The sequence below is a fragment of the Peromyscus leucopus genome, chromosome 7 (assembly GCF_004664715.2).
Source record: "Peromyscus leucopus breed LL Stock chromosome 7, UCI_PerLeu_2.1, whole genome shotgun sequence".
NCBI classification, from domain to species: Eukaryota; Metazoa; Chordata; class Mammalia; order Rodentia; family Cricetidae; genus Peromyscus; species Peromyscus leucopus.
The window spans coordinates 28,797,844-28,824,374 of NC_051069.1; the positions used below are offsets into that span (position 1 = coordinate 28,797,844).

General features: G+C 49.7%; 1 protein-coding gene and 1 long non-coding RNA gene across 2 annotated transcripts; both read left to right on the forward strand.

Annotated features, from left to right (window-relative positions):
* Positions 1 to 913: 913 nt before the first annotated feature.
* LOC119088417 lies at positions 914 to 7,908 on the forward strand. The gene is made up of 3 exons (XR_005092087.1): positions 914 to 1,155; positions 3,364 to 3,570; positions 6,043 to 7,908. It is a non-coding gene; the product is annotated as an uncharacterized LOC119088417 (long non-coding RNA).
* A 1,482-nt stretch (positions 7,909 to 9,390) lies between these two features.
* On the forward strand, positions 9,391 to 26,505 carry Cxcr5 (C-X-C motif chemokine receptor 5). Its single transcript, XM_028866552.2, has 3 exons — positions 9,391 to 10,125; positions 11,058 to 11,175; positions 24,499 to 26,505. Exons 2-3 carry the CDS (start codon positions 11,119 to 11,121, stop codon positions 25,564 to 25,566), a joined length of 1,125 nt encoding a protein of 374 aa, XP_028722385.1. The 5' UTR covers positions 9,391 to 10,125; positions 11,058 to 11,118; the 3' UTR covers positions 25,567 to 26,505.
* Positions 26,506 to 26,531: the final 26 nt, after the last annotated feature.

Sequence of the window (26,531 nt, forward strand, 5' to 3'; positions counted from 1 at the left end):
ATTAAGGTGCTGATAGGGCAGGTGGGCCGCCTCACCAGGTCCCGAAATGCGGTGAGGAGTTTCGCTGGCCTGTCACCTCCACCTGGGGGCCTGGTTCACTTTCGCTGGCAGGACAACCACATCAGGAAGCTGCTTTCATTTCCTGCCTTTGCTTCCAGGTCACCTCGTCCCTCCTGCCCTACTCTGGGCCACCCAAGGCCCAAGCCTCTGACCACCCTGTCTCTGACCACAGCCTCCTGTCACAAACTTCATGTGAAGGTGCTGAGGACTTACAACAGGAAAGCCCAAGTCTGTACCCTTCACAGCGGTCGCTCTGAAAGCACCAGGGGTCAGGCATGGTGGCTCAAAACGTGATCTCGGACCTGAGGAGGCTGAGGCTGGAGAATGAGGAGATCAAGGCAAGTTTGGGCTGTGCATAGTAAGACGCTGTCTCAAATACGAGAAGTGTCAGTCAGTCATTTAGCGGCCGAGTTCAGCCAAGCACAGAGGACCACATCAGAACCCGCTGAGATTCCTTCTAGCTGGATAGATTTAGGTCTATGGAGGCTCCCTTCCCTCCTAAACAAAACATGCTAAGAACTCCCAATTGACTTTCTCCATAGGCTGAGATGAAATATTCTTGGGAGGCAATGAATTCGAGAGAGCGTCAAACCCTAAATGAATCTGGGAGGATTGTGGTCTAGTTATTAGTTTATGAAGATTGAGTTTTTTTGAGACAGGGTTTCTCCGTGTAGCTTTGTGCCTTTCCTGGAACTCACTCTGTAGCCCAGGCTAGCCTCGAACTCACAGAGATCCGCCTACCTCTGCCTCCCAAGTGCTGGGGTTAAAGGCGTGCGCCACCACTGCCCAGCTTACACTGCCCTTTTTCTACACAGAATGTATAGGTTTTTACAACCCCGTAATGAGCTTCTCTTGGCACCAAGTGTGTGGTTTATGTGTTTAATGCCCTTCTCCTCGGCATGGCACGAGCTCCACCAAGTGTGGCTGTGTTTCTCGTTACTTTCCCAGCACCTGGTCAGTACCTGGAATGGTCAGGCCCAAGGAATAATTAATTGCGGGTTATCAAAGGTCCCACCGCCTGTGCCCGCTGGAGACGGATGCTGGCGGTCTGTTGAACCTGGTTTGTCCCTGGTGAAGACTAAATGGCTCTTGGAGGTAAGACCGCATTAACCTCCCTGAGTTTCAGGGTCATCGTGGGATTCTTCAGTAAAGTCTCTGCTGTGTTCCCAGTTGCCTCCTCTGTGGTCCCAAAGCCCTCGGGGCCTCTCAATCCCTCCTTCCTCGCCTCCTGGCCTCTCCCATATATAACCCTAAGCCTGCTCCAGCCCATACCAGCTGCTCTCTGCCCCTCATCAGACGTGTGCCACTCCCTGGAGCCCTCTGCTGCGTCCAGGCCTTCCCTCAGAGCTCGTCTAACCTTCCTCCTTTCCACCCAACCTTTTCTTTCTTTAAAATGTTTTCCAATAAGAGTCTCGCCAGCCGGGCGGTGGTGGCTCACGCCTTTAATCCCAGCACTTGGGAGGCAGAGGCAGGTGGATCTCTGTGAGTTCCAGGCCAGCCTGGGTTACAGAGCAAGTTCCAGGACAGCCTCCAAAACTACACAGAGAAACCCTGTCTTGAAAAAAAAAAGAGAGTCTCGCCATAGCCCAGGGTAACCTAGTTCTCATGGTAATCCTTCTGCCTCAGTCCCTGTAGTTCTGAGATTACGGGTGTGAGCCACCACACATTGAACAATCCCCTTTTTAAAAATTTGTTTGTGTGTGCGTGTGCAAAGCAATTTGTACCTATGGAGGATTTCTATTTAGAAAAAAAAAAAAGACTCATACACATATTCCTATGTAGCCCTGACTGTCCTGGAACTCTCTATGTAGAACTCACAGAGCTCCATCTGCCTCTGTCTCCCAATACATAAAACATCTGTATTATATTTTACTTTTTCACAATTTCAGACATATATAATCTGCTTTGACCCTATTTCCCCCAGTAGCCTTCCTTACCCTCCTTCCCTCCTACCAAGCCCCTTCTTCTTCCTGGTAAGTCCTTTTTCTGTTTTCACATTGCGCGAGCGTGTGCGTACATGCACACATGTGTGAGCACTTTTAGTTGGAATCACTAGCATGAGCATGGGTGAGGGGTCATTTAGAAGTGGCATCCTTCCCCAGCTACCATCAGCTGCCTGTAGCTCCTCAGAGAGGGGGGGCTTCATGTCCCCTCCTTCATACATGACAGACTTTCCTCAGTGAGCTCATGAGCGCCACAGGCACGTCGTGCTCAGAAGACAGCATGTCACTCCTCTCCATCCCCGTCTTACATTCTTTCCATCCTTTCTTCTGAGATGTTCCTGAGCCTTGGAGGTGGCGATGCTGGTGCCCCGCAGAGGGCTAAGCTTGCATCCGGCACTGTGTTAGCAATCTCTGCATTAACCATCACCTACGCAAAAAGAGCCGGTGAAGTTCTATTTCTAATTTAAGGATAGTTAGTATCTTATGTGTGGATCCACAAAAGGAATCTGGTTGAATGGCCATCACTAAAAAAAAAAAAAAAAAAAAAAAGAAAGAAAAAGAAAAAGAAAAAAAAAAACAACATAGTTCATGGTAGCGTGTGCCTTTAATCCCAGCACTCAGGAAGCAGAGGTAGGTGGATTCTGTGAGCTGGAGTCCAGCTTGTCTACATGGTGAATTCCAGGCCAGCCAGTGCTACACATTAAAACTCTGACTCAAAAATAAATAAACAATCAAAAATGAAAAATCAAAGCAGAAGAGTGAGGTGGAAGGGGTATTGGAGGAAGAAGGATAAGTATCTTACATGAACTAAGTACTATTAATAACGTCTATTATGTGTCGTGCCGGATAGTCTATGTCTCTCTGACACAAGCTGGAGTCCTCTGAGAAGAGGGAGCAGCAGCTGAGGAAAAGTCTCCAAAAGACCGGGCAGTAGAGCCAGGCAGTGGTGGCACATGCCTTTAATCCCAGCACTCGGGAGGCAGAGGCAGGTGGATCTCTGAGTTCAAGGCCGGCCAGCCTGGTCTACATCTACAGAGTGAGTTCCAGGACAGCCAGGGATACACAGAGAAACCCTGTCTTGGGTTGGGGGGAGGGGAGCAGAGAAAAGGAAAAGAAAAAAGAAAGCAGGCCGAGCAAGCCATGAGGCTCAGTCCAGTAAGCACCCCTCCCTTCCTGGCCTCTGCATCAGTTCCTGCCTCCAGGTTCCTGCCTGGTTTGAGTTCCCGCCTGGGGTTCTCTCAGTGGACTATGTATGACTCAGGATAAGTAAGCCAAATACACTGTTCCTCCTCCAGTTGCTTTTGATCGTGGTGATTCCTCACAGCAGTGGGAACCCTCTCTATGACAACTATGCTCTCAGTCACAGGAACGGGACCCATGACCTAGCAGCAGAGATTAAGCTGCAGTCAGAGCAGACGTGAAGAATACCCAGTGTCACACTCTTGTAACCTCAGCGTGTGGGAAGCGGAAGCGGGAGGAATTCTGTGAGTCTGAGGTCAGCCGGCAACAGGCAAAAGTGTGAGATCTTGTCAAACAAATGAACAACAACAACAAAATGCAAAACAAGGTCAGTGAGATGACTCAGTGGGTAAGGGTGCTTGCTGCCAAGCCTGAGAACCCGAGTTCAATCCTCAGAACCCACAGCGGGAGGAAGAACCGACCCCTACAAGTTGTCCTCTGACCTCCACACGTGTCCATGGCATGCACGTGCCCATACACGTACATACAAATAAATACATACATAAACAAGACAACAGCCACAGAATAGAAGAGACTAAGGCCAGAGAGGTACCAGAGGTGTGAGGCAGCCTGAGTCTATAGCGTGATGAAAATCTCAGCTGCACCAGAGTGAACCCCGGGGGAAGCTTGTTCTGGGCAAAGAAACGGGTGGGTTATGCTAGTTGTGGGAGGTGCTGTCCTTGTTCTAGAAAGGTCCCAGCTGCAGTGATCTTTGTGTGGAGAGGCTGAGAGCTCTGTGGGGAGGGGCTGGGAGCTCCAGCCTGGCATACTAGCTGTGTCAGAAGAAGAGTACAGCTGGTATGTGTGAGTAAGGAGATCCTGCGTGACTAGGGTGCGGGCTTTCTGACTGCAGTTCTCAGGACAACAGTTCGGTTGGACACATGCTGGACACATCGATTCTGATGCCCACCCAGATTGCCAGACTCAGCCACTTGGCTAGGCTGTTTATCAAGTCCTCCAGGCCACTGAGTCAAAGTGTGAGAACCGCTGTCCGAGGAATGCTCTGTTTGGTGTTTAGTGTGTGTTAGAATATTGGGCAGAGCTGTCCCTTGCTGAAAAGAAGAAGTGCTGGGCCTTCCATCTGGGCCTCTGGATATCATGTCCACGTTTTTTCCATCAACCACGCAGCCTCACAGCTTACCCAGCACATTCACACACAGCTCTCCTGGGAGAGCAGGCTGCCTGTGTCTTCCCCAAGCACCTTCCACACTGCTCGACTGAGCCATGCTGCTCTGACGTGGTACCGTTGAAAATATTCTCACCACATGCATCGATACGTGTACAAATGTGTCCACACGTCTGTCCTGCCCTCCCTGTTAGTCACCCTGTCGCCAGTTTTATCTTGTCTCTGGCCAGGGCTCATTTTGGTACTTATCACACAAACACCTGATCCAGACATCTGACTCGCTCTCTAAGCCTGGTCTGCCCTGGGCGGAGGTGCCCGGACACACACATACATGGCCTCTGTAACCTTACGGTAACCTTGACGTGCCGACCGAGCACCTGGACCGGTTTCCTCCCTGCAGACTACCTGTTACCTAAAGACAGAGAGTGGTGCGTGGGCACTGGCTCCCAGCAATGACAATCTTTACCACCCACTTCCTGTGTTGATGGTGCTTTTGAGTCCTGGTGTCTGTCTGAATGAGCTGTTACCCTTCCTACTGCTGCTGTCTGAAGCTCAGTTTCCACGTCTGTAATGTGGTGATATAATTATTACACTTAAAGGCTGCTCAGAGGATGAAAGGAACTGAGAGCATAAAGAATTTAGCTCAGCTCATGGAACACAGCACTGAGAAACCGCCCCTGGGAGAGATTAGCCATAGTTTTCCCCTGAGATAGTCAAGAAAGTACATATCCTTCCCAAAGAGGAGTCTCTGATTGTGGGGCCTTGTGTGGCCTTGTGTGGCCTCCCGGTCTCAGGTTTGGTGCCTACGGAGCTGCCTTCGTGCTGCCCTTCTAAACCATTCTCATTAAAATCTTGAGAAGAAGAGGAGGAGGAGGAACGGGACTGTTTCTCCACAAACACCCTCCCCCCGGCCCCCACATATGGACAGGGACCAGGCCAATAACTTCTACAAGGGTTTGGACAGTTTTATATGAAAAGTGAAGATGGAGGACCGAGGATGCATCTCAGGGCACTTACCTAGTTTATGGGGGGGGTGTCCTTGGTTTGACCTCTAGAGGGGAAAAACAGTGAGTTGGGCTTGATGGTGCATGCCTATTATCCCAGCATTTGGAAGCCAGGGATAGGTGGATCTCCATGAGTTCAAAACCAGCCCAGTTTATGTGGGGGAGCCTATCTGAAAAATAAAAAAAGAAAGAAAGAAGGAAGGAAGGAAGGAAGGAAGGAAGGAAGGAAGGAAGGAAGGAAAGAAAGAAAGAGAGAGAGAGAAAGAAAGAAAGAAGGATTAAGTGAAATATAAAGATTAAGAAAAGCAATTTCTGGGCGGTGGTGGTCAATGCCTTTAATCCCAGCACTCAGGAGGCAGAGGCAAGTGGATCTCTGTGAGTTCGAGGCCAGCCTGGGCTACAGAGTTCCAGGAAAGGCACCAAAGCTACACAGAGAAACCCTGTGTAGTGGGGGGGGGGGGGTGCACACCTTTAATCCGGCACTGGAGGGCTGGGGAAAAGGGCAGAGGCAGGTGGATCTCTCTGAGTTCCAGTCTGCAGGGCTACACAGAGAAACTCTTATCTTGAAAAACCAAAACCAAAAAAAAAAAAAGACAGCTAAATTTGGAAATGGTAGGACTGTGTAATTTGGTGAATGCCGATGTGTAAGTGTTACTATGCTCTCTCTTAGGGACTTGAAGGGACACCGACTCCTTCTAAGGCAGGTGAGCTGTGAAACTCCATTGTTCACCATCGAAGGGGACCCACCGGAGAAACAATGAGATCTCTACCCAGGAGAACATTCCAGTTAATAAAAGGCTGAGGCCGTCGGGGACCTATTCCCTCCAGCAACACTCTAAGCCTCTGTGGAACGATTCAATTTTTCTGTGGATACAAGTGATTATATCTAGTAGGTGGAACAAATGGAAATTAATATACTCCATTAACAGCAAGGCATAATTACTGGGAAAAATCCACCTGAGCTGGGATTTAAGCAGCCACCCACACCTAACCCAGGCACAAATCCAGCCCTGGCAAAGCCAGTGCTGGTCATTTTAGTGAGAAACCTGGGATATAATAATTCAGCCTCAGAGGCTGTCTGCAGGGTAGAAACCACACACAAACAGCAAATTGAAATGTTATTTGGACTTCCTTACCTGGAAGGGCCCCATCCCAGCTGACTGTAACAAAACAGGTGAAACCCCTGCCTTCACATCTTTTAAGTCAAGGACCGACCGTGGTGTAGGCGGCATTGCCTTCTCTGTCCCAGGGAAGCTGGTCTGGCTCTATGGGTTTGAAGAGCCTATGGTGATGTATCAGAGCGCTTCCTGTTGCCGTAACAACTATCAGCAATCATCAGCTCACAAGGATTTGTTTTGGCTCACTGTTTTCCAGGTTTCAGTTCATCACCAATTAACTTCATTTTTGGGGAGGGGAGCCTGTGGCAGCAGTTGATGGCAGAACCAAGTGGCAAAGGAGACCCATCTGTGTAACGGTGTGAATACGTGGAGCGGGGATCACTGTGGCCCCACCTCTTTTTGGTTTTGTTTGGGGCTTCCAGGCTTAGGTTCAGCAGCCTTTTTTCCATACCCCTCAGGACCACATGCCCAAGGGTGGTACTGCCCACTGTGGGTTGGTACCCACATCAATCATCAATCAATAAAATGTTCCTTGAGGCTGGAGAGTTGGCTCAGTGGTTAAGAGCACTTGTTCTTGCAAAGGATGCAGGTTTGATTCCCAGCACCCACATGGTGGCTCACAATCCTCTGTAACTCCGGATCCAGGATATCTGACGCCCATTTCTGGCCTCCTCAGGCAGAGGCTCACACGGGTACACATAGCGCACATACATATATACAAACAGGCAAAATGCTCCTCACACACATAAAATAATAAAATTTAATTTAAGTAAATACATCTTTAATAAGATTTAGCGAGCCTTTTTTTCCAAACACAGACAGTGACCCTCGGAGGCTTCTGAAGCATTACCAAAGCCTGTGGCTTGAAGGTGTTTATCCACTTAGGGCTAAGGGTTAACCATCAAGAAGGCTAAGATTAAAGGGCCCAGATGAGAATGTATCCTTGCATCCGACAGGACCAGAAGGGAGGATGTCTGAATGAGTCCAGACCAGGGAGTGGAGGGAGCAGAGATGAGTCCGGCAGAGCCCCAGGTGCAGCAGCTCCACACGGCTCGGCCCCGTCCTTGGGGAGGTGGCACAGGAACTGCTTTGCTGCAGCCGACACCACACCGCAGGTAGACTTCCCGGCCAGGGCCTGCAGCCGCTGCTTCTGAGACACCGTCCTGAGCCCTCTGACGTTTCCTCTGAGCCTACAACACAGCCCGGAATGGCCAGTGATTGAGAATGAGGGAGGAGACAGCCCCAAGAGCATCTCCAGACTCCTCCTGCCTCCTCACATTGTCCTCACCAGCACCACAGCCTATTGCTGATGCCTACAGTGTGCCAGGGATGCCTACAGTGTGCCAGGGATGCCTACAGTGTGCCAGGGATGGCTCAATTTTTCCACACACTTTTTTTTTTTTTGAGACAGGGTTTCTCTGTGTAGACCTGACTATCCTGGAACTCACTCTGTAGCCCAGGCTGGCCTCGAACTCACAGAGATCCGCCTGGCTCTGCCTCCTGAGTGCTGGGATTAAAGGTGTGCGCCACCACTGCCCGGCTCCACACACCTTTTCATGCAGCCTTCCAACCCCATCACCACCCTCCCATCATGCACCTCCCTAAGGCCCAGCTTGGGTCCTACTTCTGTGAAGTCTTCCCAGACTTTTCTAGGTAAACCAAGCAAGATGCTGGTTCTGGCTTTGTCCTGCTAAGAGTTCCTATCAAAACTTGGCTAGACCCAAGGATGGCTTATTTATGTCGTCATCACATCTACAGGTGAGAAGTTTCCCTTTATAAAATCAAATGATGGGTTAGAGCTATCAGCATGAAACCCACTAACAGGGTTTTATGAGGTCATGCTAATTGGAACTAAATATGTTCGGAGTCTTGAACAAGGAAACTCAGTTTCCTTGAGTTTATCTTAGACACAGACTTCCTGGACCATTGACCGGAAATCACCCAGAGGTCACAGAACAGGCTGATAAGGGACCCAAAAATCAGTTCTTTGAAAAATAGTTGAAGACATTAGAATATGGCTCTTGGAAACATGAGACTCACAAGCACATGGTGTCTGTAGTCAGAGGTCACTTGGGAGACATGCTACATGGTCCTGTGTGAGGCCCCAGAACTGCTGGGATGACGCAAGAAGACACCTTTTGACTCAGCACCGGGAGTCAGTTTCTAACACCAAACCATCCTGCTCTCAAACAAGATGCCTCCCTCTTCTTTTTATTTTGTTTTATTTATTTATTTTTTGGACAGGTCTAACCACATAGTCCACATTCACCTCAAACTCACAATCCTCCTGCCTCACCCTCCCAAGTACTGTGGTGACGGACATTCACCCTTACATCTGAGGAAACTTGATTTCCTAAAGCGGCTTTCTCCCCCCGTGACGGGTTGTTTATTTGATGAAGATGCAGTGACCTCTGCTCTTGCATTCCCTGGAGGTGGGAGGCAGAGCAAGGGGTGACTGGCCCGTCTTTCAAAGTCCCTTTCCATGCCTAGGAGAGTCTCATGTGATGTCTCTTCTGAGCAGTGTTTTCCGGGGAGCAAAAGCTGACCCTGTGTACGGGCTGGAGGGGCAAGACAGTGGGGTAGGGTTGGAAGGATGAGCAGTGCTTGGTCCTTTCCAGACCCAGGAAGCTCTGAGACGGTGTCCCAGAAGGGTACAGGACTAGAGGGGCTAGAGAGACGCTCCAGCCCTCCCTTGTCCTGGCCTTCTTCCTCCTCAAGTGCAGGTTTCAGGGCCAGCAAGATGGCTCAGCAGGTAAAGACATTGTCGCCAAGCCTGACCTCCTGAGTTTGGTCCCCAGGTCCCACACTGTGGAAGAAGAGAACCAAATGTCACAAGTTGTCCTCTGACCTCCACAGGTGCTCTCTCTGTCTCTGTCTCTCCCACACATGCTACACACACACACACACACACACACACACACACACACACACACACACACACACTAAAATAAATTAAAATGTAGACATTTTTGAAAGAGCAGTTTCTGAAGGCAGGGAATAGAGGAGAGGGGGAAGAGCCTGAAATAGCCCGGACAGAGTTCAAAGTCTTCCCACTTTAAGCCTTGAGGAACATTGTTTTCTATGTTGAGGACAAGTAGGGACTGTAACCAAGGTATGCAGGCTGGGAAAGGGGAGACTGGAGTATGGAGGAGATGGTGAAGGAGAACTCCGGTCAGGATAGGATCCCCTTGAAAGGTCATTTGCCTGGGAGGGCAGGGTGACGACAGTGTGTGGGTAGTGGTTTGGCTTGGAAGGGAAGGATGATTACATAGTTGGGGCAAACCAAACCAAAACACACACCAAAAAAAACCCAAAAACAAAACACCCAGTACACCATAGGTAGGGGCCTTGGGTGCAATCTTACACTACTGTGGACCAAGTCAAGAAATGGACCCCCTCTCACCGTCCCCCCTCTGCTCCCCCCCTCCCGCCCCCACGCCATAGAAGAAAACCCACCAGGATGAAACCTGGAGGGGAAATGGATCAATGTCTACCACTCACGATGGGACAGAGCAGGAGGAAAAGCAGATGCTATGAGCCTGTAGAGAAGCTGCCTTGGAGAGCAGAGGATGATAAACATGGAGTCAGGACCCTTGATACAAGGTGGCTGCCATTGATGTGTTACAGGATCCTGGGTAAGTTTCTCTCTCTCTCTCTCTCTCTCTCTCTCTCTCTCTCTCTCTCTCTCTCTCTCTCTTCCCCCTCCCCCCCCCCCGCCTCAGGGCTATAGGGTCCTCTCTTGTGTAAAATTGGAAGGGAGGTGGTGCCTAGGTGGTTGCCCATGTCCTTTCTAGCCAGGCTGCCTACAAGTTTATTTGCGGGTGGAACACCGTTACTTCAGAGCACCGCTCTGTAGCTGGGTTTATGTTTTGCTTTCATTTGGTAATTTCATGTTTTGGTCTTCTAGTATTATTTTAGGGTTGCTCCCTTTGAAAAAATTCTAACTTACATCTCTTTCAAACTTGAGCTGAAAAGGGAAGGAGGGGTCCTCCTTCCTGACTGGACAATCGGATGGTGGCAGTAACAGGCTGATCAAGGCCCCCGGCTTGCCTAGGACTGAGGGGTTTCCCAGGGCAGGGACTTTCTTTTGGTTTTAGGCAAACTGGTGTGGCTGGTCACCCCAGTGATGAGAAAAGTGAAGACCTTGAGGTGGCTGGAAGCACTCTTCTCCTGTCCCTTATGATGAGGAGTTTCCCAAGTCTGTGAGCTTCCCTCACAGAGGTCCCGCAGGCAGGAGCGAAGGGCTGCCTTCACACCAGACCCCCGGCCCAGTCCAGACCACAGCTGCCAGGAAAGATGCTGAAAAGCCTGACTATTGCTGACACTGTGGGGGAGTTTCCCTTTTTCTTAAAAAAAAAAAGAAAAGAAAAAGAAAAAAGAAAGGAAAACACACCACACACACACACACACACACACACACACACACACACACACACCAGAAAAGACCCAGTGGAAAAAAAAAAAAATGATGAGTTGAGAGGCAAGTGGCAGGCCCTATGCGGCCCCAGGAGACAGCACCCAGCTCATTTGTTTAAATTTGCAGCTGACGCCTGCCACCTCTCCATAGGCACCAGCACAGAGCTTCTCAGCATCAGACAGGGACCAGTCTGGTGACACAGACCGCAGCTATGAACTACCCACTAACCCTGGACATGGATCTCATCACCTATAACCTGGACGACCTGGTGAGTAGAAACATGCGGCTCCCTGGTGTCTAGGTCCTGCTTGGAATTTTAGATATTCTGTGTCAAGGAGAGGGCACAGCTTGGGCGTCCCTCCGCAAGGATTATAGAACGTAGGCAAAGGCAGGGTGCCTACACTTTCAGGCTTTTGTTGTCCACCTATCTGTCACCATTAATAGATACCAGAGGGAGACTGCAGACATAGAGTGAGGTTCTGCATCCCTGGCTGTGGGACTAGGTGCATAACTCTGCCTCTTAGTTCTTCAATAGAAGGTCCCCTCTTTGTCTCTGAATTAGAATGGCAAAGCATTTGGAAGTTCTCTCTCTCTCTCTCTCTCTCTCTCTCTCTCTCTCCCCCTTCCCCTTTCCCTCTCTCTTTTTCTTTCAAGGCAGGGGTTTTCTGTATAGCCCTGGCTGTCCTGGAATTCATTCTGTCGACCAGCTTAGCCTTGAACTCACAGAGGTCCGCCTGCCCAAGCGCTGGGTTTAAAGGCGTGCGCCACCACGCCCAGCTGGACATTTTCTGAATGTCAGTATGCTGGCGCTGCTAGTCCATCAGCCAAGGTGTAGCTGTTCACTGGGAAAGTCCTCAGTTGGTAGAGTGTGCGCCAAGCATGCCTAAAACGGGGTTTCATCCCCAGGACACATACACTAGGTATGATGGTACGCGCCTGTAATCCTAGCATGAGAAAGACGGAGGCAGGAGGATCAGAAGTTCAAGATCATCCTCAGCTACGTAACAAGTTTGAAGCTAGCTTAGAACACATGAGACCTTGTCTCAAAAATATATGTACTTGTTCATCTTGCTGTATGATTTTGTTATCAAGGTACAACATTCTGAGTTGGATGGAGAAGTTGAGAACCTGATCTTTGCTGTCAAATAGCTTATGGTCTAGACAAGAGGGAGGAACGAATCCCTGACTGGAAGCTTTTTAGACAAAAGTATAGATAAAGGAAGTGTGAAAACAGATGGTAGCAAGGAAGAGGATCCCAGCAGCCAGAGTCATGCAGCAGGGAGTGCTAAGCTGTATTACTCCTGAAAGTGTCATGGAGCATGATGTTGTCATCTCTGGAGATAAGGTATTCTTGGAAGAGTTCCTTAGGTGGGCGTTTAAAAAGTGGTGCCCAGCGGCACTCTCTGGCACCACCCAAGAGTCTCCAGGGAAGCGCAGCGGTTCACCTGACTTGGTTGCCACTGTGCTACCAAAGGATGTTGTAGGGGCAGCTCAAGCAGAAACCCCCGGGGCTCTGGGGTCTGGGCAGTGGTGGACTTGGAAACTTCACCGTGGTCCTATTCTCTATGAGCTGCTTTCTGGACTCGGCCATGAAAGCTCCAGAGCCTGGGTCCCATCAGATCTCCTGCCCTGAGCACTCCTTGAGGTGGTCCCCAACTCCCTCAGCTCTCCAGCATCTGCGCTCTACCCACTCTGCCCCCAGGCTTGCTGGGAGATGCTCCTTTACTCGTCTCAAGCTGAGAAGTGCCTGTGGCCTGTGGACAGATGTGAGAGCTAGGATTCATCATAGCTGGTCTCGCCTCTGTAGTCCAACCCTAGTTCAAATCTATCCATGTGTTTATTTAGGACTTGCTGTAGTCTGCAGGTCCAATGAAAAAACCAAAATATAAGGCCTCTTGTTGAAAAGGAACGAAAGATTTCAAAGCCAGGCATGGTATCACACATCTGTAATCCCACAGCACTCAAAAGGCTCAGGCAAAAGGATTGTGAATTTGAGGACAGAAGACTATATAGAGAGACTGTTTCAAACAAACAAATTCAAGATGACAAAAGAAAGCATTAAACCTTCTAAGTGCAGAATCCCCATGACAGCCCATGTGGCACCCCCATGATGCCAGCTAAGTCTCATCTGGATCTAATTTTAAATTAGATCACCTGGATCAGATTTTCAAACCGAGTTGCTCTACAAGGCAGTGGCACTCTCTGGCACGCTCCCACCCTCGCCCTCAATCCCTTCCACTGGTTGGCCCCGTCCGGTCAGTTGGTATCTTCTGCCCACGGCATCACACTGACCATCAGCTCTGACCCAGTTGGATGCCTTTGTAACCACCTGGAGACCTGGCCGCTCCTGGCTTCTGAGAAACCTCAGGAGTTTCCCCTAACTGCACGCCTCGACTCACTGTGTGACCTACTAGAGACAGGTGGTAGTAGGGGGCAGAGGGACAGCAGAGGGGGTTTATGACATGAAGCAAACCTACCCAAGGAGAGAAGCCTGGCAACTTCTTCATGACACACATCAAACCAAAGGCCCTCAGCGGTGTGCCTGGACATGGGCTAGGGTCTAGCGAGGAGCCCAGGAATCCTAAGGAACCCTTCAATCAGGCACACCCTGCCCTCACCTACCTCCCATATGCTCTCTTTTTTCAGGGGTGGTTGGCACTCTGGAACACAGAGCCTCCTCTTTGGCCCTGCCCACCTCCCGAAAGGTCATGACTGGCCTTGGCACACTGCCCTACTCTGTCACAGCGTAGGTGTCCTGGATGGCAGAGCAGGCAGAAGAGTCTTGCATTAGTGGCTTCTCGATAAAATTGCGGGTTTCTCTTTTACGCTGCTTGTTTGTTGTGCTGGAATTGGAAACCGAGGCCTCATGTGTCCCCGGCTCTCCCAAGGAGCGTTTCCTGCCTTGTGGTAGGAAGTTAAGGTCTTAACTTGCCATTTTTTTTTCTGGGGAGTCTGCAGAGCGTCTCCCATTGATTTCATTTCCTGCTCCCTACCCCTTGCCCTTGACCCAGCTGATTGCTGGCCTCCTTTCTCCAACTTGGGGTTCCGAAACAGGAATCTAGATAAGTCAAGCAACAACCATCCCTTTGTCCTATTTAAAAATTTTTTTACATGTGTTTATTTATAACGTGTGTGTGTGTGTGTGTGTGTGTGTGTGTGTATGTGTGTGTGTGCATGTGTGTGTGTGCGTGCCCACATGTGCACATGCCCTTGTGGGATTTAGTTCTCTCTTTCTAGCGTGTCTGTCCCAAGGATTGAGCTCAGGCTCGGTGGCAGGTGCCTTTACCCACTGAGCCATCTCACAAGCCTCTCTTTTTATTATTTTTAATTAATTAATTAATTTTGAGACAAGATCTCTTTGTAGTCCTGCCTATCCAGGAACTTGCTATATGTAGACCAGGCTGGCCTTGAACTCGTAGAGATTTGCCTGTCTCTGCTTTCCAAGTGCTGAGATTAAAGGTGTGCTCCACCATGCCTTGCCCATCTTTTACAGTAATGAATTTATTATTATTATCATCAGTGTATGTGTAGGAGGACACATGTGTGCCCTGACCTCTGTGTGGATGGAGATCAGAGGAGAACATTTGAGAATCCCTTCTCTCCTTCCACCATGGATTCCAGGGATGGAACTCAGGTCATCAGGTTTATATAACAAGCTCCCTTACCCACCAAGCCATGGCACCAGCCTCCTTTGTCCCCTTGAACTCAAAGATCACCTTTGACCTCATTGAACACCTGCTTGGTTAAGGCGGGCAACCGATCCTTAGGAGCACAAGAGCTGAACAAAAATTCTAGACGGTTAGAAACCAGGAAGACTCTACTCTCTGGTGTCTAAAGTAGGTGTGCCACGAAGTCACCCTACTGGCCAGGGGTCTGGGTGGACCTGGAGAAGACCCTGCCTAGGAGAACCATCATTTCGTACCTCAGACCAGAGGTCCTCGGCTGGGCATGTCTGGAACCAGGGCCTCGGTCGGGCACCTGCAGAGGCTAGCCATGATGTACATGTCCAGCCCTCAGGAGGTGGGGATGCCATAGAACAGGGTGAAGCTGGTCCAAGCTCCAGAGTTTAACTGCCCTGACCCCCCCCCCCCCCCCGCCCCGCCAAGACGATCACTGCCAGCCATCAACTCAGTGTGACCAGAGCATCACAGGTCACGGTCTGTCCACACACACAACTGTCTCGTTTCACTGCGGGAATGAAAAAGAGGAACCAAAACTTGCTCAGGCTGCTTCTGGGCTTTACCTGGGGGAAGGGGAGAGAGGCTCCCCCATTCTAACCACGTGAAAAGTCCCATAGAAGCCCCAGCAGAGGAAGCCTCATTTGGGGGTGGTTAGAGGAATCAGAAATGAGGGGAAACCTGAGGCCAGACTGGGAGGGATTGCGTTAGGGGGAGTCTAGATTCTGTCACTCAGATCGCAGAGACTGCGTTAGGAACACGTGCCCTCCTGAGGGACAATCTACTTGGTCCCATTTCTTTGGCAGATACATAAAGAGCAACCACATATTTAGAACACAGAGTCAGAATGCAGGAATGAATTTTCTTTTGGGAATGAAAGACAAAATATTTCAAATTGACACTATCTCAGAAGGGCCAGCCAGACGGCTCAGTGGGTAAAGGTGTTTGCTTCCAAGCCTGACACCTGAGTTAATCCTGCGTCTCACATGATGAAAAGAGAGAATCAACTCCCCTTTGATCTCCTTAAATGTGCACGCACACAGATAAATATACCAAAGCTTAATTTTTAAAACATTTAGAGCAAGTGCTGGCTCAGGAGGTGGTTTTAAGAGGCTACTGAGAGATGCAGGTGTGCGTACCTTGACTATGTGCCTGTCTTCATGGTGGAGACAGAGTCTGGCTCACAGGGGGAACTCACCTTAAACCTGAAGATGTGACGAAGAGGTAGGGGCTGCTTAATGTCTCCCCCAGAGCCAAGCATGATGGCAATAATCCAAGCACCCAAGAGACTGAGGCAGGAGAGTCATATGTCCAAGGTTAGCTTGAGTTCAAGGATAACCTGGGCTACACAGTGATATCCTGTCTCAAAAAACTAAAAACTGGAGCTGGAGAGACATGGCTCAGCAGTTAAGAGCACTTGTTATTCTTCCAAGTTCAGTTTTCAACACTCACATCCAGTTCGATGCCTTCTTCTAGTTGCCTCCGAGAACACTCACACATACATGACAGATATAAACACACACACACACACACACACACACACACACACACACACACACATAAAATAAAAAGAAATCTTTTGAAAAAAATACTAAAAACCAAAAGCACTGCATATTCCTAATGACCAAACCCTTAGGCAGAGATAGAAGAGGACCTGGTAGGTTTGCTCCTTTGGGAAAAAAGGAGGACATAGGTCGCATGCCGAGCCAGGGTTTTGGGGAGTCAGAGCCTCTGAAGGAAGAGTGTTGAGAGGAGCAGATCTGCATACCCATAACCCAATCTCATTCCTCCAGATCATGCCCCTGTGAGCTGCTGAGGGCTGAAATGAGAGATGCCCTGCCCACCCTACTCCCAGATCCTAACTGGTGGCTGGAAATACCCACACAGGGACATAAAAGGACACAGCCTCAGCGGGGCCTGGTGACACAAGCCTGGAATCCTTAGTACTCAGGAGACCCAAGGCACAGGACCAAACATTCAAGACACTGGCTACAGAGTTAGTTCAAAACCAGCCTGGGCAACTTAGTGACATGATACTATCTTAAAATAACACGAGCTGGGCAGTGTTGGAGAGTTCCAGGCTAGCCAAAGACAACAACAAAAATAAACAAAAAAGTAAGGGGCTGTGAAAGTGTGAAGACCTAAGTTCAGATCCAAGCAGGTAAGAAAATTGGATGTTCTTCCAGAAGACCTGGGTTCAATACCCAGCACCTACATGGTGCTCACAAGCATCTGTAACTCCAGTACCACAGAATCCAACACCCTCTTCTGGCATCTGCAGGCTCTGTGCATGTGGGCACAGACATACATGCAGGCAAACACCCATACATATAAAACGAAAATAATTTTTTTTTTTTTCCGAGATAGGGTTTCTCTGTGTAGCCCTGATTATCCTGGAAGTCACTCTGTAGACCAGGCTGGTCTGGAACTCACAGAGATCCACCTGCCTCTGCCTCCCGAGTGCTGGTGTGGGTCACCACTGCCTGGCTTGAAAATAAATAAATTCTTAAAAAGGGAAGGGGTGCGGCGGGGGAGCGGGGGGAATCCCTGGCACTTATTGGTCCGCAAATCTAGCCAATCAATTAGCTCCAGGCTCAGTGACGTCATTGTCTCCAAAGATAAGATGTAGAATAATGGAGGAAGACATCTGACGTCTACCTCTGGCCTCACACACACACAATCACACAATCACAAACACACAGTCTCTCTCACACACAATCACAAACACACAGTCTCTCATACACACAATCACAAACACACAATCTCTCTCACACACAATCACAAACACACAGTCTCTCTCACACACAATCACAAACACACAGTCTCTCATACACACAATCACAAACACACAATCTCTCTCACACACAATCACAAACACACAGTCTCTCTCACACACAATCACAAACACACAGTCTCTCACACACAATCACAAACACACAGTCTCTCACACACAATCACAAACACACAGTCTCTCATACACACAATCACAAACACACAATCTCTCTCACACACAATCACAAACACACAGTCTCTCTCACACACAATCACAAACACACAGTCTCTCACACACAATCACAAACACACAGTCTCTCACACACAATCACAAACACACAGTCTCTCACACACAATCACAAACACACAGTCTCTCATACACACAATCACAAACACACAATCTCTCTCACACACACATCAAAACAGCAAGTGGAAAGGCAGCCAGGGACAATGACTGGAGATGTAGCTCAGAAGTAAAACACTTGTCTACCTTGTGAAAGTTCACTCCTAGAACTACAAAGGAAAAAGGCAAAACTCAGCTTCTGTGTGTAGATCCTGCTAAAGGACCGCACAGCACAGGCCTTGGAGCGCTAGGGCTGGGCCTGAGAGGAGTGTATCGGGCAGGAAGCTCTTCTGGCTCCTCAGGGCTGGGAACTCGGGTCAGCCTGGGACATCCACTGGCTGCAGGGTAGGCTGGAGAAGCAAAGGCTGCTGGGGGGAGGTGGACACCCCGTGCTAAGAAAGGCAGGGTGTGACAAGCAGAGCATCAGGGAGCGGGCAGAAGCGAGGTGTGGGGCCCAGACTCTTTCCTGAGGCAGGAATTTTCCCTTGCACTTGAGCTCAAAGACATCCCATGCTGGACGATGGTGCTTGTTATAAAGCTGTTCCTCCACCGGCTCTTTCCTCCTGGTCTACACCTGAGGCTCACATCAGAGTCCAGCCCTGTCCTCCCAACCCAAGGCCCTTCCCAGTGCTTGAAGACAGTTCTCGTGGACTTCAGGCTTCTCTTTCCTATTTCCTACATGCCTAGTACCTGGAAATTCTGGAGGCTGCACTCACTTCATCAAGAGGACATGACAGCCTTCCATCAGCTTTTCACTGGTGACTCATCTGTCAGTCAACAAACTCCCAAGTCTTTTTTCTCATGATCCACTGCCCAAGCAGGTGTGTGCGTGCGTGCGTGCGTGCGTGCGTGCGTGCGTATGTGTGTGTGTGTGCTTATGTGTTTGAGTCAGGGTCTAAGTATGCTGACTATGTTGGTTTCAAACTCACGGCTTCAAATGATCTTTCAGCCTCCTCACTAACAGAGGCTACAGGCTAAACTCCAGTCCACGTCTCTAATTTGCAATAATTCCACCTGGTGAATTTGAGCTCCGGTCTCTGCTTATGGAGGCTCTGCATTTTCAGTGTTCCCCAGCCATGCCCCCATCCAAAGCAGGCTTGGGTGCTAAGAAAATCCACTGTAGATCCTTGAGGAATGTCCCCCTACTTGGTGTCAGAGAAATCCTGTCAGTAAACCCTAGCACGGTGGTTCTCAACCTTCCCGATGCTGTGAGCCTTTAATACAGTCCCTCATGCAGTGGTGACCCCCCCCAACCATAAGATTATTTTCATCACTACTACCTCATACCTGTAATTTTGCTACCGCTAAGGATTGCAATGTAGATATCTGATGTGCAGGATATCTAATATGTGACCTCTGGGTAAGGGTTGTTCCACTCCCAAAGGGGTCTCGACCCACAGGTTGAGAACCGCTTGTCCTAGCAGACCGTCCTGCTGAACAGCTCCGGGAAACACAGCAGCTTCATTACTTGGAGAAAATACACGGAGCTTAGAGGCTTCACTTGTGCAGGGAAGGACCCGAATCTTGGGTAGAGGAAAGGGAAACATCTGTGGATCCCCTCATGGGAGAAGCACTTTGCATCTCTTTACCTCTTTTCTCCCTGCCCCACCCCTAATACCAGGAACAGCTACCCATCCTCCTGCCCCAAAGGCCCCGGTGCTTTCCTAACTACATTCCTGGCTCCTCGAGCCCGTCTTCATTCCAGGCTTTGTATTTTCTGATGCGGCGGCATGCGTCCCTATGGCTGGCATACATAAGTCCCCATAGTTTGCGAGCTGTTTGTGCTCTGTTGGGTGCCTGCTTATGAAGCATGGTGGCGTGGTCCCATCTGGGCACGTGTCTCTGTCTATAGAGGGTGTGTGTTGCCCTCACAATGGGGATACACCTTAGGGTTTCTGCCGCTTTTTATAGCAAAGAATGAGTGAGCCGTTCATCCCGGTCATCCCGTTGCTGACACTGTGCTCCTCCGGTGCTTAGTCAGGCCAGCTCCCTTTGATGGCAAGTGTCCCACTGTGCTCCGGGTGTCTGATTCCCCGTCTTGCCACTAGGCCAGAGCCAACCTTTCCTTACGCCTTCTCTCCATGGTTCGGAGGAGAGGAGTGCCCAAGGCCCTGCGTATAGGAAGTGACTTCAACCCTCGTGAGCTCCAAATCATCTGTTTGACACCTCCTTTTGATAGGAACCACGCTAGCTTCCTCCCACCTTCCCCTCCTCTGAGGACATTGCCAAAACAATACCTCTTGACATGGAGGAAGAGGCAGATCCTCACCCCCAAAACCTGTTCCAGTGGAGATGTCCCACTGATTGAACTTGGAACAGACAACGAGTTGATCAACCTAGATGCTTTGTAAGGTAAAAACTTGAGCAGTGATCACAAAGGACTGCTTGTCTGGCTAGACTCACACGCTCCCCTGGACAGGTGAACAGCCAGGTTGAGTTGCTACCAAGGTAAGTGGCATCCAGATGCCTCCCTGTCCCGGGCCTTCAGCATATCTCCACCATCTGTCCGATGTCTATGCTCTGCACAAGGACAGCTCATGCCACAGTTCCCCTCCACCTCCTATAGCAGAGTCAGAGTCAAAAGGCTCTTGTTTCTATTGGTAACAACTCCTTATAAGAGCCCAAGTTAGGCCCCAGAGGCAGGATTTACAGAAAGATGCAAAGGAGATGTGAATCCCTGCTGGGCCCCAGGCAGCCTGGAGTTCCAAGCAGAAGGGGCTTAGAAGGATGTAGGAAGATGGGGTCGACCTGGGCCTGGAAGGAAGGCCAGAAGTGTAGAGAGGCAGACCTGAACAAGAAGAACTTGGGCTAAGGTGGCAGGAAGCGGTCTGGGTTGCTGGGGACAGGCAGCTGATAGAATGCGTACCTTAGGCAGAGAGGACCTGAGGCAGTGAAGTCGTAGGTAAGCTTTGACACATCAAAGGAATAGACACTTTGGAAATTTTTATTTTTGCAGGGCTGAGGCTCAAAGTCAGGGCTCTGTATCTGCTGGGCAAGCATCCTACCTGCTGAGATATACCTCCAGCCCACTTTAGAGGAATGTCAAGGCCTTCTCTCTGCGACATTCAGACCCCATCCCATGGGGCCATTGTTTTCAAATGAGTGGAGAAGCATTTTCTCACTCACACACAGGCTCTGTGTTTGCACATGGCGAGTGCTCTGCTCCAGAAAGGGACAGACTTTGTTTGTTTGTTATAGGGACCCAAGCAGCACAGGTTAACCTGGAACTCACCGTGTATATGAAAGCATCCTTGATCTCCTAATCCTCTGTCCTGTCTCTCCATATGTCAGCATGCCTAGCCAAGTCTACAAGTTTTCTTTGTTTGTTTTAACCATGGAGTCAAAAGTGAAGAGCTCTAGTTTAAAGACAAGGAGAGGAGCTGGGAGCCCTAAGCCCAGGCACTCCTGTGATGGGCATGCCACCCGGGACCTTTGTGCTGGATGGATGCCCTGTTATTGGTTCTGAAATTGAGCCGTGGGTGTTAAATGTCTTTCCCTAAGAGGACAGACACACCATAAACTTACATTTCCTTCCAAGAATGTGCTGCATTCTGCTGTGTGAAGCTTGACTTGACCCATCTTTCAGCTGATGGACAGTCTCACCAAAATGGCTTTTTATTAATGGTTTCATTATTGAACATAAAATTAGGAAAAACAAGACAAAGACAAAAGGACAAGTGTTTCTTCCAGGTGATGGGGAACTCTAAGGACTCTAAGCAGGACACTAGTCCTATGGAGCTGTGTAATTTTTGTTTGTTTTGAGTCAATGGAACTCAAATCCTGGGCTTAAGCCATCCTGCTCCCACCTCAGACTTCTGCCTAGCACCTGGCTGGGATTTGTGGATGCGAAAACTTACCCTGTCCCCTGGGAAGAAAGTGGACAAGAACAGAAAAGTCAGTAAGAAACGGACCTCTAGGGCTGCAGAGACGGCTCCGTGGTTAAGAGAACTTGCTGCTCTTGCAGAAGACTGGGGTTCAGTTCTCAGAATCCACAGGGTGGCTCACACCATCTGTAACTTGTTTCAGGGGAGTCTGTGCTTTCTTCTGACCTCTGTGGGCACCGGGCACACACATGGTGCACATACATGCAGGCAGGCAAAACACTCATAGACATGAATGAGATTTAAAAATCTAAAATGATTTAAAACAAAGGATTCATGGAGAGATAGGCTGAAGGGCGGGGCTGAGGTGAGGGAAGAAGGAGACACTGGAGAGGGTGGTAGACAGCTTCATCATGACACCCTGTGGTCCCCATCTTTTCTTAAAGAGCCACCTGCTCCAGGGACCAAAAGACCAAGATGAGGAATAGGTTTACCCCCCAGTGAAGGTCAGTGTGTGACTTGCAATAGTGTGCCTGGGTGACAAGAAAGATTTGAGGTAACCAGTAAACTAACCACTGCTTGCAGGGGACCCTGACGCTCCTGAAGCAGGGTCAGCATGGGTTGCCCAGAGCCTGGGGGACAGAACAGCCGCTGTCTCTTGCCTCCCTGGGGCTCATCATTTATATCACTTCTGAACCCCTTGTTGGTTGGGTATAACTGGTTTTGCATTGCCCAGGGAGGGGGTTGACCAGGGGAGGGCAGGAAGAACAGACTCGGGAGGTGAGGAAGAGCAGGTGCAGGGCAGCTGTGAGTGAAAGGTATGAAAACAGGCGCGCTGTCTTCCTCTGTGGTTAGCAGGCAAACAACCTGAGAGCTGGGGTGATGGAGGGCGGCGACCGAGGGGGAGGAGGATGTGGAGGTAGGAACTTCCGGAGATGTAACAGGCACGCCCCCTTCGTTTCCACTCCGCACGGGCTCCCTCCCTTCCCTGCGCCTGGTCTCCCTGGGTGTGACTCATTCTTGCCTCTGCTGGGTTCCTGTGCCGAGAGAGTTTGCTCTTGGTTGGGAAGTAACTGGAAACTCAGTCTCTGCCCCTTTCCCAGCAGCCTCCGAGGGGAAGCTTAGGCAGTGTCACTCAGTGGTAGAGGTATGGACTCTGCAGATAGGCAAATGTGCCTTCAAGTAAACCTCCTCTTGAGTTAGACACATCTGTAAAATAAGAGTAAAATTACAAAAAGAGAAAGAAAGACTACACCTCAAGCTTGTGTGAATTAAACCAGATGGGAGGCCATTTCCTCGATTTCAGCCATAATCAAGAGAGGAAGAGGGAGGCAGCCACCGCACCAGCACCCAGCCATCCATCCCTCCCACAGGCAGGATCCCAGGTTCCCTCCCTGCCGTCCTTTCAGAACTGGATTATTGGCTTCTTGTTCCAATCAGGCCCAGTCCTCAAACGTCGGTACTGACTGCAATCCCTAAGCACGCCGCCTTCCGTAGCTCAGAACACAAAACACAAGCCGTCAACCTTAATCTCCACCACTTTGAGAGAGACTACTGGTCCCCTTTACAGACGAAAAATCCTCGAAGTTTCAGGCCAGGGACGTGGTCAGTGGTGGGATGGGAATGCTTGCTAAGCGTGCATGAGCCCCGGGTTCCATCTCCAGCACTGCCAAAAGTTATAATAATAAAAAATTAAATCTAAGAAACATAGCATGGGGGCTGGAGAGGTGGCTCAGCAGTTAAGAACACTGGCTGCCCTTCCAGAGGACCCGGGTTCAATTCCCAGCACCTACATGGCAGCTCACAACTGTCTGTAACTCCAGTTCTAGGAGACCCAACACCCTCACACAGATGTACATGCAGGAAAAACACCAATGCACACAAAATAAATCTGAGGCCAACCTGGTCTACACAGGGATTTCCAGACAAGCCAGAGATATACAGGGAAATCCTGTCTAAGATTAAAAACTGGAAAGCAGAGGTGGGAATGGAGGGTGGGCTGGGGGTAAGGGGAGGGCGTGGGAGGGGGGAGAATAGGGGAACCCATGGCTGATATGTAGAACTGAATGGTATTGTAAAATAAAAAATATATATCACAAAAAAAAAAAAAAACCAACTCTGTAGGACACAGAAAACAATCAAAAAAAAAAAAAAGGCACAATATCTTTAATTGAAACTACATAAAAACAAGATTAATATTATTTTATCCCTTAGAAATTGACCAAGTAAAATAATAATTATCATAAAAAACTTAAAAGTCTAGTTATAAAAGTATTTAAGAAACATAGAAAGTGAGATAAATGTTTAGTTATTTTGGGGACTTGTCAGAGGAGTTGAACTTCAGTATCATCCAGAATTTCTGAATTCCAGATGGATGTGCTCTTCGATAAATTTGGCATATGTTTGATATGAGAAAGTTCATTACCTCAAGTTTTGGTTCAAGAGTTAAAGTTACCTGGTATAATCCAAGGTGATCTTAAACTTACAGAGGTGCTTCTGCCTCCTGAGTGCTGGGATTTAAGGCATGTAACACTACATCTAGAATAAATATATATATTTTAAGGGGCTGAATTAATAACAATGAGATTTGAAATAAATTGTTTAAAATGAAAAAAAAAAAAAAAAAAAAAAAACTGGAAAGCAGGAAGGAAAAGGCAGCATGATTTGTTCAAGGACGCACCAAGGGGACATGGACTAGTGCAGACAAGAAGTGCTTAGCCCAGAAGAACAGGAAGCGTCACAGGTAGTTTCCTCTCAGAGAAAAAAGATAGGGTGCCAGGTGGCGGTGGTGGCACAGGCCTTTAATCCCAGCACTCAGGAGGCAGAGCCAGGTGGATCTCTGTGAGTTCGAGGCCAGCCTGGGCTACAGAGTGAGATCCAGGACAGGTTCCAAAACTACAGGGAGAAACCCTGTCTCAGAAAAAAAAAAAAAAAATAGGGCTATCGTTTCTTATTTTTCTTTCTCTTTGTCCTTGCAGTACAAGGAATTTGCCATCTACAATAACAGCACCGAGATCCCCCTACAGGAAAGCCGCTTCTGCTCCACAGTGGAGGGACCCCTGCTGACCTCCTTCAAGGCGATCTTCATGCCTGTGGCCTATAGCCTCATCTTCCTCCTGGGGATGATGGGGAACATCCTCGTGCTTGTCATCCTGGAGCGGCACCGGCAGACTCGAAGCTCGACAGAGACCTTCCTCTTCCACCTGGCGCTGGCCGACCTTCTCCTCGTCTTTATCCTGCCTTTCGCAGTGGCCGAGGGCTCCGTGGGCTGGGTGCTGGGGACCTTCCTCTGCAAAATTGTGATCGCCCTGCACAAGATCAATTTCTACTGCAGCAGCCTGCTGCTGGCCTGCATAGCTGTTGACCGTTACCTGGCCATCGTCCATGCTGTCCATGCCTACCGCCGCCGCCGCCTCCTCTCCATCCACATCACCTGCGCGACCATTTGGCTGGCTGGCTTCCTGTTTGCCTTGCCAGAAGTCCTCTTTGCCAAGGTTGGCCAACCTCATAACAATGACTCCCTGCCACAGTGCAGCTTCTCTCAAGAGAACGAAGCTGAAACCAGAGCCTGGTTCACCTCCCGTTTCCTCTACCATATTGGGGGCTTCCTGCTACCAATGCTGGTGATGAGCTGGTGTTATGTGGGAGTGGTCCACAGGCTATGCCAGGCCCAGAGGCGTCCTCAGCGACAGAAAGCAGTCAGGGTGGCCATCTTAGTGACAAGTATTTTCTTCCTTTGCTGGTCACCCTACCACGTTGTCATTTTCCTAGACACGCTGGAAAGGCTGAAGGCCGTGGACAGTAGCTGCGAACTGAACGGCTATCTCTCTGTGGCCATCACCGTGTGTGAGTTCCTGGGCCTGGCTCACTGCTGTCTCAATCCCATGCTCTACACCTTCGCTGGCGTGAAGTTCCGCAGTGACCTGTCTCGGCTTCTGACGAAGCTGGGCTGTGCTGGCCCAGCCTCCCTTTGCCAGCTTTTCCCCAGCTGGCGCAAGAGCAGTCTTTCTGAGTCAGAGAATGCCACCTCTCTTACCACCTTCTAGTTCCCAGAACCTCCACACACTGCTTTCTGTCTCTCTTTTCCTTGGGAGCCTGGAGTGAAAGGGCTAGAAGTCATTTCAACAACAACTGGGGTTCTGAGAGCTTATTTGGGCCAGTGTCCCTATATGGGCAGCCAGATGAACTCTTTCTAGAATATCCCTAAACTTTTCTGCCAGCCCTCAGGCTAAACTAGAGCCCAGGGAGGGGAAAGCAGCCCAAAGACAAAGCAAGAGATATCTAGAGAGCCCGCATCACCTGGGGCTAAGAGGACTGCACACACTTCCTATCCTAACCAGCCAAAGCTAAGAAGCAGCTTACTTCTCCCCTGGCCTTAGGGAGAACCACTCTCCCGGTGGTTTCGGCTTTGTCTTCCTCTGGTTATGGACCCCAGAGTCTCCTCCCAGAATTCACTCTGTCATCTTAAAGGCTGCTGACCACCACAGCTCCCCAGCACTCCCATACCACCGAGGAACAGCCAGCTGGCAGCAGAGTATGGCCTTAACATGCTCGTCCCCTAAATACAGACTTTGTGCCAGATCTTCAACGCTGCTGTTCTCTTCATCAAGCAGGAAGCTGAGGCTGATCTACTTTAGGTAGCTGTCTAGCTCCAACCAAACCAGCACTGGGACGGCCCCAGGTTACTGGATCTTGGACTACAGACCAAGGACAGGCTCCAGGAGGCCCTGGAGGCCGGCCAGTGTCCTCAGAAGAGTAGAAGGGAAGCCAGCAGGAAAGCAGCCCAGTGGAGAAATGGAAAGACACGTTCTCTCCAGGCCCCAAAGTGGGGCAAGTAAAATTCAAACCCCGCAGTCTTCTCTGCCCAAGGACCAAAGCTTCTGGACTGGCAGGGAGATAAGATCCAGGGCCCGGCTGGAGAGATGGCTCGGAAGTTAGGAGCACTGGCTGTTCTTCCAGAGGACCTGAGTTCAATTCCCAGCAACCACATGGTGGCTCACAACCATCTATA